Source organism: Papaver somniferum, chromosome 9 (assembly GCF_003573695.1).
Source record: "Papaver somniferum cultivar HN1 chromosome 9, ASM357369v1, whole genome shotgun sequence".
Lineage (NCBI taxonomy): Eukaryota > Viridiplantae > Streptophyta > Magnoliopsida > Ranunculales > Papaveraceae > Papaver > Papaver somniferum.
Genome location: NC_039366.1, coordinates 3,787,707 through 3,802,888, shown reverse-complemented (window position 1 = coordinate 3,802,888; position 15,182 = coordinate 3,787,707). Strand labels below are relative to the sequence as shown.

General features: G+C 39.5%; 1 protein-coding gene across 1 annotated transcript in view; it reads left to right on the top strand.

Annotated features, from left to right (window-relative positions):
* Positions 1 to 848, top strand: part of LOC113313658 (aspartyl protease family protein 1-like) — a 3,362-nt gene extending 2,514 nt beyond the window's left edge. The window contains exons 9-10 of the mRNA XM_026562454.1: positions 112 to 183; positions 286 to 848. Of these exons, the coding sequence (XP_026418239.1) occupies positions 112 to 183; positions 286 to 386 (173 nt within the window). The 3' untranslated portion in view covers positions 387 to 848. The remainder of the gene's footprint in view (positions 1 to 111; positions 184 to 285) is intronic.
* Positions 849 to 15,182: the final 14,334 nt, after the last annotated feature.

Sequence of the window (15,182 nt, the reverse complement as noted above, 5' to 3'; positions counted from 1 at the left end):
GGGGTGGATACTCTGCTGTATTTGCACTTTGGGTGCTCTTGCATTATAAAGAACATCAACTCACCAAAATTCATGCTTCGCTCATGCCAAATTCTTTTTCTCTTAATGCAGAGAATTTTATGACTGGTTATCGTATTGTCTTCAATCGGGAACAAATGGTGTTAGGCTGGAAGCCATTTAACTGTGAGTATAACTTTTCCGCAGCAGATTAGATTTCATGATAAGGTTGTCCGGCCATTGCTTATGATGCTAGCCTATCACTTGTTTATCTTTTTCCTTTGGCAGGTTACGAAATTGTTGATCCAAGTACTGAGCAAAAAATTCCTCAAATTACAAAAGAGTCACCCACGACAGCAAATGTTCAACGTTCACGGCGGAACTCCTAGGAACGGTTTGAATTCTGCGGCTCCACAGTTTTCAGCTGGCAAACCACAAATTTTATACCTCATGGCATCATCACTTTTGATGCTATTTCTTCTCATTTTGCAAATTGTTTGATTTTTTTTTTTTGTTGCACAATATAAGATGAAATAAAATTACCATCTCATTAGCTATTAGATGTTAATCCACCTACCTTAACAGTCTTCGGATTATTTGTTGAGATAGAAGAATTTGTGCAATATGATATAAGTACATCCGTGTCCTGATATCGGTTTTGAGTAACTAATTAGCTTGGAGTGTTCTCCTAGACCTCCAAATTTCACTTTATAAAAGAGTCGAGTTAGTTTTTTTTCATAACTTTTTTTGGTATAATAATGAAAATAAAGTTACAAAATGTAAATTAAATTGAAGAATTTACAAGAACTTTTGAACTTAACGCAAGTAAATTTACAAGTATGTAAACTAAATATCACGATGTAACTGGCTGTTCACACTAATAAAATTCATTTTATCTGGTTTCACTCCACTATGGTCTATGGATGTTCATATTGTTTGAACTAGTCTTATCGAAGATAGATTTTATAGATTGTGTAGTTTTTCAATTTCCTCCATCATCTCAATTGTTAAAATTTGTTTCTAAAAGTGTGAAATGTGTATATCCATTCTGTCATTCTTCATTTACCTTTATATATTAAAAGAATAAAACTTTCAAAACAATGAATTTATAAGTAAATACTTCCTGAAAACTTGTGGTTCCCAGAATCACGTATAACTCATTTATTCTTATTAGCACGCCAATTGCAAGTACTTGTAACAATAGTCAAGAACTTCAAATGAGAAACAGAAATAACAAAATAAGCTGAGTTAGTATTTTTGCTTCAAACACATATGTTTATGCTGATTTCTTTTTTTGTGATCGAATCTATGCTCAATTTTTCCGACTACCGGAAAAATGATAACGACAAAATATATTTTTTCCACAATATCAATGGCAAAATGAAGCTCCACACTGAAAGGCATAATCCGTATCGCAAACTGTCTAAAAAGACGGGCAATGCTAAAAATTCACTCCTCATTCCATGTAACAGAAATAACAACCTTGTAGCTTGTGTTACTGTCATTTGTATACCTGAGTTACACTAAAAGCCTAAGAAACTTCAAAGTGCAGTTGTGGATACACGAAATAGACTCGCCACGTATCGAGCACAAAAGGGAGAAGCATGACAAGGAAATCTCACTTAAATATCTCGGTCAGGGACTTGTCAATTCGAATATCAGAATTACCTCGTCACTGATCTATCCCACGAAGTATCGTACAGGGGCGAGGAGACTTACACGAAGAATCTAAGTTACGAAGGACCAAGTTAGAGTACCCAACAAGATACCAACCACGAAGCTGAAGTGGACGAAATAAACTAACTTGGCAAAGAAGATAACCTGCGAAGTAGATATATTGGAGAACAAGAAAGGAGACAGGTGTCCCGACAAACCCATGTGAACATATCGAAATAAGGGGAAAAACTTTATGGAAAATGGCCTGGGCGAAGTATAAAGCAAATCCTGAAAGAACTCGGCGAAGTAAAATGAGCTGTACCCATTAGCGTTGATTGGTCTATAAATAGAGGGCCTTGGGCAAGGTAGGAGGGATCGGATTTTGGAGAGAGAAAAGAGTGTAGTGCGTAGAGTGAGATTAGGGTTTCATTGTGTTCAAGAACTTGTATTTTGTCTCCTTTGAATTCATCAATAAAGATTCTTTAGTTCATAGTCATACAACTTAAACATGTCTTAGATCTTGGTTGTTTTCCTTTTGGGTACTACTGGATTTCCGGTAGTTACATTTTGGCGCTAGAAACAGGGATTGAACCTGTGAGATAATGCAGTTGGCAGAGGCAATAAAGGATGCCGATAAATCTCTGTTTACCTATGAGATAATGTCCACTGACATCCCAGAGAAATGTGTACTGCCAACACTTCCGAGCATATTTAGCGGATCCGAAAGTGATGTGCAGCACCTGAAACAATACACTCTTTCGTTGATGCAATGGGGCGAAATGATGCGGTGCTTTGTCGATATTTCCCCGCGAGCTTGGCCGGGAAGCATTAGTTTGGTTTGACGGGCTATCAGAAAGATCAATTTCGTCGTTCAAAGACTTACAGAGAATATTCCTGACCACTTACATCACAAACAATATGCTGAGGCCGGGGATCGAGACTCTATTCAACCTAAGGAGGAGACCTACAGAAAGCCTGCGAGGATTGATAACGAGGTGGAGGACCGTATGTAGCGAGCTTGCAGGGAGAGTTGACGAGAAAAATTTCATCCTAGCTTTTGTGAACGCGTTGATCCCAACTAATTTATTGTACACTCAAATATTCATTATTCGCAACTCGTTGACAATGCATGAATTAAGAGAGTACCAAGAGGAGTACATAGCGCTAGAAGAAAAGCAGAGGCAAGTCAACGAAGCATCACTAATTCTAGTAAACTAAGGGAATTCGAGTCTACTACCAAGGGCAGTTCATGTCGTGGAGAATGATCCGAAATACGAAAAGGGAGAGCCTTCAACTCCAGCCCCGACAAAGTTAGTAGCTGTATCAAGTGGAGATCAAGAGTGGATCGATCAACAAATATATGAGGAGTCAAGACGAAGGAATTATGAGCCCCAAAATTACAACACGGGATATCAACAAAGAAACAACCAAGGGCCCAGATTTGGAGAGCGGAGACATAAATCTCCCTAGGCTTAACACAACTGTGGAAAAGGTATCGGAGGCAATAGTATTAACAGAGGAGATCCCACCACCACCTAATTTGGGAAGAGAACCACCACCATGAACAAGGAGTCATGAGTTCTGCAGATATCATCTCTTTCACGGGCATCATATAAATGATTGTCGAAACATTCGACGAATTATACTTCTCCTGATAGAACAGGGAAAACTTGCGCATTTCCTAGAAAATTGTACCACCACCACCACGTGACAATCAGCCGGTATACCGAATTGAAATATATCGAGGAGCATAAAGGTCAAATTACAATACGATAATACATGCAACAAAGAGCATCCAAAATTTCCATGACAACATACTCAAGAGGGTGTATAAGAGGGACTTCGAAGGGAACGAAATATTCAACATCAATACGAAGGAACCATTAGAGGAATGGCAGAAAAGAGAAATAACGTTCTAAGCTAAAGATGCACCCGAAGGAGGAAATTTGCAATCCCTTTGGTTATAACCCTGAATTTTGGGAAATACTCTAGGTGGGAGGAAGATCAAACCGAGAAGGCGAAAGTCTGGGATATTGACAGAATCTTGGTGGATACGGGGAGTTCGGTCGACATACTCTTTTATCATGCATTTAGAACTATGGGATATAAGGACTCAGATCTCGTGCCATTGACTTACATCATATATGGGTTTAATGGGGTATCATCTAAACCAAAGGGAGAACTAGTTGTAAAGATTTTTGCTGGAGAGCTGGAAACGAAAGTCACAGTCAGCGTGATAGACATAGACTCACCTTACAACGCTCTTATAGGAAGACCATGGATACACGAGATAAAAGGAATCACATCTACATATCATCAGGACATACGGTTCCCTATGCCAAGTGTGATTGGTGAAATAAGAGGAGATTTTAGGGACGCACAAGATTGTATTAAAAAGGATGTCCATAATTGTGAGGAGAAGATAAGGAAGCAAATGGAACAAAAAAAGAAGGCATGCGAAGAAAGAAGAGCAGAGCGATTGATGGTATTCACAATTGGGATAAGTGAAGAGATAGATGCAACGCAAAAAGACGTAGAAGAGGCGGAGAAAATAACGACGGACGGCGAGAAGAACCGCGAGATGACTCCAGAAAAAGGAAGCCAAGCCGAAATAAAGAAAAGCAGAAAGGCAAAGAAAGGAAAAACGACTGAAGAAAGCGAAATGACAAAAAATGAGAAAGAAACCCCCGCCATCAAGGAAAAACGAACCCCACGAGGAGGAGCAAAAACAAACACTAATAAGCGTAAGAAAGTGTTGATACAAGAAGCTGAGGAGAGCGTTGAACTACATGATTCTCTAGGTAAGGAAGGAAAAGCTTGCGAAGAATAAGAAATGAAACGATTAAAGAAAGAACTTTACGAAGAAAGACGAAAGAAGGAAGATTTGGTGAGGGAGCCTATAAGGTTGGAAAGGAAAAATGATAGACTTGTTATTAAGAACAATCATCTAAAAAGGAAGCAAGCGGAAGGTAATGCACAAAGAGGAAAATATGCTCCAGAAAAGGCATTAACAATTGAAGGACATCGCGAATACCGGCGAGAAGACAAGTGACGAGGAGAACAAAATGAATGGGAAGATCTAAAAAGAGCCATAGAGAATAGCAGGAGGAAATTCATAGAAAGGGAGTATCTAATGCATCGATCGACGATGGCCGGTGGGAAAAGAAACAATATCCCAGTGAAGAAAAAGACAACTGAACTGCAGCCAGAAATGATGAACAAATGCGAAAAAAACAAACCATGAAAACCGGAGATCGCGCCACTATTCTCGTTAAAGCAAAGGTAAAATGAAAGTTTACGAAGTCTGGTGGCGAGATGGGACATAATTTGTGAAGAACTCAAGGGAAGAATTTCGGAGGAAGATTTAGTGCGCTCGTTCATCTGTGCGTTGTCAACTAGGCAGCATTGTTTCCGACTCTGTTCAAGATCAGGAACGAAATGAACATGAGGGAGTTGAAAAGATACCAATCTGAGCACATTCGCATGGAAGAAGAACACTGATAATCAAGGAAGAGTTGTAGGAATAAGATGAATGTACTTATTTTAATCCCTTAATTGATAATGTATCTAAGTTTTCATAATAGCAATGAAATTTTAGTGAATCGTTTCATGAATATGAATTTTCATACTTATAAGATAACAAAAGAAAGATGAAACTCACATTGGGAGGAAAATAAGATTCACATAGTAGATAGTTTCTAGGGAAACTTAAAACCTTCGCCTAGGAAGGCTGAGAATCCACGACATGCAGCCTAGTTCGCATGAAAATTCAAGAGGCAAGACCTAACGCATGTCGTGAACAACTCTCGGAGAGAAACTTAGGGGAAATGTTAAGACCTATCCGCCGAGGGTGCCTTTTATGATGGCCTTCGGTAAGGTGTGCAGAAATATGACCACGGCGTCGACGTATTCGGATGAGCTGCGGGTTCCTGGGACGTCTGGAGCGTTACCGGCCATGTCCATATGGCATGTCTTGGCTACGATGCACTCGATCCCAAAGAAACCTCACTTAGGGTGTGACTTCGTAATCCCAAGCCATATCGGCGAAGGAGATAGGAAGTCACGAAAACAACTGAATGTCGTAATAACTGGATGGGAGGAGACCAACATGCATGTTAAGGTTAACCTCCTTAAAGGGATAATCAGGGGCAATATAAATGGATGGCACCCTCCAGATTAGGGAGTTGTGTGACCAAAAAAGACGGAAATGTCATGGGACTAACATTCATGGGAATGACTAGACCCATCGCATTGTCGCGATATGGGGAAAAAGATAAATGTTAAGGCGAGGTTGATGGATTATTATTCGTAAGAGTAATAAGCGCCTGAGACTTCTCCGAAGTAAAATCCTTAAAGAAGGATGAGGAAAAATAAGACCTTAATTAGGAGGCACAGTGAGACCTCGTAGATATACAAGGAAAACACAAAGTGAAAACGAAATAAAATTTAACTATGTCTTGACCAGATAATGCTAAACAAGAACAAGAGGCAAGTATATACTTTTACATTTTATGTTCTTCTTTAGCATTTTCCTAGCAAGACTCAGCGTTCCGCCAAAATAAGACCTCGTCAAGAAAGACAAATGCAAGAACAAGTGGGATAAGAAAGTTGAAGAGGGATACAACATGAGAAGTGCAATATAAGACGCGGCGAGATGTCTTGTGAACCTCAAGGGAAGGAAGGACCTCGCACGATTTGTAGCTCCATATTTTCTGACTACTACACCCAAGCAAGATTAAAGACTAAAAACTACTTAAACATACAATATTCAATATGAACAAGATGTAAATAGCATGAAATGTAAAGATTGACACAAGCATATAACGTGGTTCGTCCATGAAGACCTACATCCACGGAGAAGAAGATGTTTTCTTATTGATTATAAGGTCTTACCCTTGAAAGTGTTACAGATCTCTTCTAGATTTCTCACTTTCTCTCTACCTAAACTCTCTCAGGAATTCTTTGTAGAAAGACCATCTAAGATTACATAAGTTGTCTATCTCCTGGTACATGGAATGGTATTTATAGACAGAATAAACTCGTGCTCGCTTGATCGTACGAGTTGGGTGAGCTGTCTTCCATCGTCCTGGATCCCTCAGACTCGTTCTATACCGTCCCTCGCGATGGCATACTTGGTCCTCCCTCCGAGTTGTCTCGCTCTCCCTTGGATTGTGCTGCCCTTCTGTGGAGAACCTCGTTCTCCATCGCTTCTGGATCGTAGTATAGATCGTCCGAGTCTTCCGTCACGATGCTCAACTACCCAAGTATCGTTCTTATCCTTCATTAAATGCGATCTTGCTTTTTAGACTTGACCGTCTGAGAAGATTAGACCTTTATACACACGAGTCATTCATGTGGCGCTTGTGCAGTTGCCTCGACTGAGACAAACCCTTCTTTTCAGAGGATGATTCAGTGCTCCAACCTCCTCATCTTACCATGTATTCATCCCTTGGGATGTTGACACGTGGCCGTCAAGTATTTCACCCACACATTTTTCTCCTTTTCTTTGCAACTTTCCGAAGGCATGATGGGAAGAAAATTGTGTAACCGTCCCACCTTTTTCGACACGTGTGTACCTATCAGCTCGTTTTAAGATATCTATTGGTTCTCTCAGATTTTCTGGGAACATGATGTCTTTTCTTTTGTACATTTCCTCTGGAATTCTTATCGTCTAGCTTGTCGCGCCTTTGACCTTCTTGGGTTTGGGAGATCTAGTTAGTTTTCCAAAGATTTCCTCTTCTATTTAAGAAGGGTCCTTTTGTGATGAGGGTATGGTCTCCTTTTTTTTCATTCTTTTCTCAAATGTATGCTAAATTTTTTCCTCCTCGTCCTCCATGGGAACAAGGTAGTTATTAATGTATTTTTTACCATGATGGTATGTCCTCTCATTCATGTATTTCTTCGTTTTTTCTTGATCCTGTTCTAGATCATCATCAATGTCTTCTTGGAGAGACCTATCTTTTCGCATGACATATTTAGTCTCGTCTGTTCGTCAAGTGTCTGCACCTCATGTTATGGGATCTCGTATTTATCACTGATTTTCCTTTTATGGGAAAGATTCGAATCACTTCGTGTGTTGTGGTTCTTCTTACGATTGGCCTTGGGAACACTGAATGATGTGTGAGTGTTTGCGCGTTTTAGTTTTAGAAACATTTGCTACTGGAGGTGCTAGGGTATAAAATACTATTTATGTTTTCAAACGTATATATATATATACCTTGCCCCTGTTTTATGCCGTAGCACCGGAGGCTTGTCATATGTTTAAAGCGGTGGGAAATCGATTGGTGGCTTCCTCCAGTCCAGGGTATTTGTGAAGAAAAGGGTTGGTTGTGCTCCCCCTCGTGGATGCCGCTTCGGACGAGGAACTAGTAGGTGAGGAACCCGTTGCTCCAAGCGAGGCGCGAGCACGATGATCAATTCCTGTATTTGGATAAGGCACCACTTATAGTATTGGAGTTTTATATATAGGATCTTTTCCTTCGCTCTCTCTAATTTTTTTTGGTTCCTTGTTTGGGACTAGATTTCCCCCATATGGCTTGGAGGGTGATACCTCGGTCGAGTGATACTTACCCCGGCCAGGGGCAGGTATCTCGATTCTGGATATCTCCTACTGTAGAGGACATCACTCGATTCCGTGATCGTGATGGCATTACCTTAGGTATGTGTCTGTGTCGGTTAGCTTAGGTAAAGTACCTGCATCATTCTGTGCAGAATGGAAGGTGTGGCTAGCACCGTGCCATAGTGACTTATGGATTTTGTGGTATGCAAGTATGGGATAAAGTAATTAGCAACAAAAAACAAAAAGGGAATACAAAACAAGAAAGAACAGAAGTAAATCAAATAAACAAAGAAAAAAGCAAAATTAACACAAAATGAGCAGTTTCATTATGTGTCAAAAGAGAGCTTGGTAAGCTCTGAGTACATTCTAGGAAGGTTATATGACCTGTGTGGGCCTCCCCATACGGACTTTTAGTGGGACTCCCCATACGTGTGCAAATTTGCCTGACTCGCGTTGGTAGGTGGAATCTCGCACCAGACTTTAGCGCCTAGGTTGAATTGTCTCTGGTGAACACGTTTGTTGTATTACCGAGCCAATTTTATGTGATAGTTTTCTATTGTTTGGAGAGCAATTTCTCTGTTTTCTTCCAAATCGTCCAGTTTGGAGAGAATCATGTCCGAGGTCAGGTTTTTCTCCCATGCCTGGGTATTCTTTGTGGGGATCATGGCTTCAGTTGGTATGATTGCCTCTGTGCCATATGTGAGGGCTAAGGGAGACATTCCTGTGGCTTCCGTTTAGTGGTTCGGTAGGCCCATAGGACGTTGTATAGTTGTTCACACCAACTGACTCCATATCCGTCAAGTTTCTTCTTGAGGATGTCGGCGATGGTTTTGTTTGTGGCCTCTTCCTGGCCATTTCTCTCAGGATAGATTGGGCAGACTTGTTTTTTCTGATCTTGAAACAATTGAAGAGAAAGTAGATTTTTTTTCCTCGGAGTTATGCCCCATTATCAGATACAATGGCGGCTGGGATACCGAAGCGGCATTTAATATGCTCGAAGAGAAATTTAAAGACATCATGGAGGAAGAGGAACTAAGCGGCATAAAATATTACCCAAAGAAGTTAAGATGTTTTCCCCCCAAGCTTGGGAGCGCCGAGAAAGATAAATTGTTTCCAAAAATAGTTAAACAAAAAACTAAAATATGGATGAAGAGGAACTAAGATTGTTGTTGAGGAAGGACGTCGTCATCGCCCGCTTCACCGGGACCAGCATCAGTACTGGCAGAGGCACCCTTGGATTCTTCCTCCCCGACATTGGCCTCGTCGATCTTCCGTTCCTCGCCTTCTTCGCTGAGCCTCTCTTCTTCGCCAGAGATGATCCTATCGTCCTTTGGTTGCTCATCATCGGAGAACACCTCCAGAGGAAAGACAGGACGAGAAAGGTCGTGATCGTCGCAGAAATTACCAAAAAGAGAAACCAGATAATCCTGGGTATTCTTGCGAGTTAACTTCGCCACCTTCGCAGAAGTTGCAATCATCTCATCCATATCAGCATTCAAATCAGCGACTTCAGTTGTAAGGCGAGAAACCTCCGTGTGAAACTCATCCCTTTCACGAGAAAGACAAAGGACTTGGTTCTTATGAAGATCTTCGGATTCTGCAAAACCAAACAAAACTACATCAGGAACTAGAAGTCTTATAATCAATAGTATTCCGCATTACACCTAAAGCTACCTTCCATTTGCAATATAGTGGTGTTCAAGGTTTCTTGGACGTCGGTATGAAAATGATCCATCCTGGAGATAGTTAGATCCGACTCGTGGAGTTGAACACATAACTCATGATAGGCATAGTCCCAACCTGAACCATGACCCGACTTTGAGGTATCTTTGTCAAATTGAATGACAAGGGCACCCTTGTTCTTGCGAGAGTCTGTGGACTTGGTGGACCTCGGACGAGATGAGTTATCTAACTTAGCTTAAATAAGTTCCGCTTTCTTCTTCAGACAGTCGATCTCCTCATTTAAACCGGCTACCTTGTTACGAGATTTGCGAAGATCAACCACGACTTTTGATATGATTTTTCAACGATTGTAATAGTAATAAGATTCGAACTCTAAGACTTGTGAAGACTAAATTTAAAGTTTTAATGAAAATAATAAAAGAGAGTTACTGGGACTAGGATTCCACCGCATTCATATCATAGGGCTCAATTATTTATTCTCAACAATTATCGCTCAATAAATAAAATAGCATTGAATCTTATTTTTCCAAGGTAGATCCTCAAAACATTAGTTATAAATCGTAAGCATGGGAAATCACACATTTAAGCAAGCATGACCCATCTAATAAAATGATAACTAATTAATTCGAATAATAAACCAATTTAAAATAAGTGCAAAAGTCATGTAGAAAATAATACAAATTCAACCATGTGTGAAATTAGGCTTCCTCCGTCGACCCATTGTTGGGGTTTAGCTTCTCATAATGAAAACACACTCAAAAATATAACTCATAGCTAAAATGGTGTTTTTATTGAAGAAAACTAATATTACAATGAAACTGCAACGCTGTACTGACGTTACAGAAGTCACCGTTACAAGAGATGTTGCAAATTCAAAACAAGTGTGCCAAACTGACTGTTACAAGTAGTGTTTATAAACGACAGTTCTCTGCGACAGTCAGCAGGCGTCAAATGTTCTTCTTCTTCTCCTTCTCCGCAACAGCAGAGAAATCTGCTCTGCAACCCTCTCGATATCCCTTCTATGAAACACCAACACTCTTTATATATCCAGCAGAACCTAGAAATATCGCTCAATCACTCCAAAAATTCTTCCATTACTCGGAAGTAAAAGAATATATCTTCGAAATATTTTCTTCCCTTTTTTGCCCCCTTCACGCGTCTTTTGTTGGTTGTTAAACTTTCCAAACTTCCTGTGAGAATAAAACCAAGTCTGACAGAAGATCTTCTCCCATTAATGCGTAAAATCTTCCAAAGATAAATAACAGAAACCCGTGAATATTTTCCTTTCCCTGTTTTGTTCCAAACGATAAAATATCCTTCCCTTTTTAATTTCAACGTAATTACCACCCCTGTTTAGTGGAACAGGTCAATCCTAACCAAATCTTGTGAAAAAATCTTATAGAATATCTTCCAAATCTTTTCTAGAGATCTCTCAGCCTTGTGAAGAACTCGGTGAAAATTTTTTTTTCCTGTTTATTTTCTCACGCGTAGGATAGAAACCTGCACACTCCCTTCACGTTTAATATTTGTTTCAGCAGTAGTAGAACTCACCAAGTACCAAAAATATTTCCAACAGAATCCCTCATGTAGACTTCCCTGTATTAATCCAAATCCACGTGAATTTCTTTTTTTCTTTGACAGTGAAACTCTTAACGTCCTTGTTTACCCGTAATAGGCCCATAACAATCAAAATAATCAAGAAAGGTCCAATCATCAGTCTCCGGTTTTAATCCAGTGAATAACTCCGAGTTCGTTGTTCATCAAATAATTTTCCCGCCAAAAACAAATTCAAACGGAGAAGAAAAGGCTTCCTCTAACCAAAACGTGGGTGCCTTTAGTAGATGGGGTGCCCTGTGGTGTGAATAACAGTTAGGGTGCCCCTTAGTAATTAAGGTACCCCTTAGCCAACAATGAAAGTCTGAATAGCAATTGTCCTCCGGAGGTGCCTTTAACAATTTTTCGAGTTGATTCTTCTAAAAACATTTATTTGCCCCAAAACACCTACAAACAAGTTTATTAGTGATAAAATGAGTCCCAGCTAATGTATTTATGGGTGAGAATGTGTCACACTTGCGTGTTCATCAACTTTAACTTGGACGGTACCAAAGACCAATGTCCAAGAACCAATCAGCTACAATCAACAACCAAAGGTTGGATTAGAGAAGTTGATGATCTTAACGCACAACCTATATTATTTCTATTATATAAAATATAATGCGGAAAACAAAAAACACAGACACCATAAATTTTGTTAACGAGGAAACCACAAATGCAGAAAAACCCCGGAACCTAGTCCATATTGAATACACACTGTATTAAGCCGCTATAGACACTAGACTACTGCAAACTAACTTCGGACTGATCTATAGTTGAACCCCTACCAATCTCCCACTGATACAAGGTACAGTTGTAATCCTACGCCTCTGATCCCAGCAGGACACTGCGTACTTGATTCCCTTAGCTGACTCACCCACAACTAAGAGTTGCTGCAACCCAAAATCACAGACTTGATAATAAACGTATCTGTCTCACACAGAAAAGTCTATCAAAAGGATAAATCTGTCTCCCAAAGATAAACCCTAGGTTTTGTTCCGTCTTTAGATATAAAATCAAGGTAACAGGAACTAATTGATAATCCGCTCTTATATTCCCGAAGAATATCCTAGATTAATCAATCACCTCTTTACAATCCTTCTTGGTTACACAAGCGGATTGTCGAGGAATCACAAACAGTAAGACGAAGATGTTTGTGACTTTTTTATCTTGCCTATCAGAGAACTCTCACGATATGAAGCCAATCAATCGATTGTACTCGTACGATAGAAGATGCAAGATCAGATCACACAACTACGATAAAAGTAGTATCGGTCTGGCTTCACAATCCCAATGAATTCTTTAAGTCGTTAACCCAAGTTTAGAGAAGAAACTCAAGAGTTAATGGAGATCGAATCTAGCGGGCGCACTAGTATCACACAGACGTGTGGGGATTAAGTTTTTCTCTAGCTAGATGTCTCCTATATATAGCCTTTCAAATCAGGGTTTTTCCTTAGGTACAAAGCAAACTCTATCCACCGTTAAATAAAAACCTGATTTAGATACAAGCCAATATCTCTCGACCGTTAGATCGAAAGACAGAGCTTGTCACACGCACTTGGATACACGTTTACTAGGTTTGTGAAAACCATGCCCAAACGAGTACACGTATGTTGGTTCAACATGATAACCCAAAAGGTCAACCATATTATCATCTTATATTAATCATATTCTTCTTCGCCATAACTAGTTCAATTGACTCAAATGAACTAGTTAAGAGTTGTTCAATTTCTATGAGATCTTATGTAACTATACAAGATACAATTGACACAAAGATGATTCAATTCGATTAGAATCGACTCATGAACATTATAGCCACGGTTTGCATAATGCATTCCTTAATAATTAATGTTTCATGTTCAGAGCACATATTTAGACCATAACCTCTTAAGCTCACAAACAAGTTCGCGGACTTAAGTTAATCAGTTGAGTTTTCCAAACTCAGCAGAAATTCTCGGGTAGAGAACTTCCGCCAGTTCGCGGACTGGGTTCGCGGACTTAACACACAAATGAGTTTTGGAAATTCCAGCAGAAATTCTCAGTCGAGAACTTCCGTCAGTTCGCCGACTGAGTCTGCGGACTGGGTTCGCGGACTTCGCAATCCAATTCCACAATCCTACCGATTTCTCTTGATCAACAAAGTTAGAAAACTTCGGTTCAAGGAATACATGGTTATATAATCCAAACTCGCATTTCAATCATTGAAACATTCTCAGAGGGGGATATTCAGTCATGAAGAACAACAGACCTTTCTCGTCAGAGCAATTTCCAAAGTGATTGAAATTTTCATGACTTTCGTCACTAGGTGAAGATAAACCTGATCAAAGCGAAACGCTTTACCAACACATGATTTCGAGTAAAAGATAAGCAATGAATACTCAACTCGAAATATCAAGTGTATATGATCTTAGTCTATATAGCATACGACTTTTGTCTCATAAGAAGTAGGAGAAGAATAGATAGACTTTCGAGTGATAGATAAGTTCAAGTCTTCACATACCTTTTTGTTGATGAAGTTCCACGGTTCCTTGGTGTATATCTTCGTCATTGTCGTTGAATCACCATGAAGTCCTTGAGCTCAACTACACTTTTCCTATCCTAGTCCGAGACTTAGCTAATAGGCTAGAAATCAAGACTTTATAGTTTTGATCACCAACATTGACAAACATGCTTGATATAGCAACGCATGCGAGGTTGACCGAGCTATGCTCTAACAATCTCCCCCTTTGTCAATATTAGTGACAAAACTATTAATACATATGGAATGCAAAAAAGATAAACTTTAGTGGCTCCTATTCCATAGTACAATCTTCAACGTTCCTTGAAATCTTCGTCCTTCCAAGTACTCCAATGATCCCAAAGGTTGTAAGTTTAGTATCACCGTTGTTGAAGATCCGTAACTATAACAATGAGAGAAATCGAGATTCTCGATCATTATTATACAGTGTCATAGTATTATTATGAACTTCAAAGTCCAATTGCATCACGACTTTAACAATAATACTATGGTGATATGCATCACTCCCCCTTAGTCAATACTCCATCTCGATCATGGAAAACACTCCCCCTTACACAATGATCCGAAAACCATATGTATTTGTAGTGTGACCTACAATATTGCTCCCCCTTTTTGTCAATAAAATTGGCAAAGGCACAAGAATGGGTTCATAATGAAATTTCCACAAGATACATTTCATGACAAAAAGAAAGACAACATATCATCTTAATTTAGATGCAATCTTATATCCGAAGCTAACAACATTCATCACGGAGTTTTAAAACGCAAGATAACCCCTTTAAAATTTCACCCCTTTAATATTCCACAGCCGCACTCCCCACAAGATATTACCATTAAGCACAAGTTCAAAAGAACTCTCCCCCATTTGATGTCATTCCCAAAGGAACAACAAGAGCGACCTTAATTTCGAAAGAAAAGAAGGATTTTTATTTGGACACCAAAAACCATGTGAATGATTTTTTATATACAAAACTCAACCAAAATACTCATAAGTAAACCCATGAATATTCTAATTGGAATACACAATTAAATCAAAACCACAAAAGTGATCAATTTAATTGAAGGTTCTCAACATAAGTAAACTCACGGAGCAACGGGCTACGACTAAGTTTATCATATGGAGGTGACTAACTTAACCATTCAAGTACTCAACATAAGGAAAACCTTACGGAATAC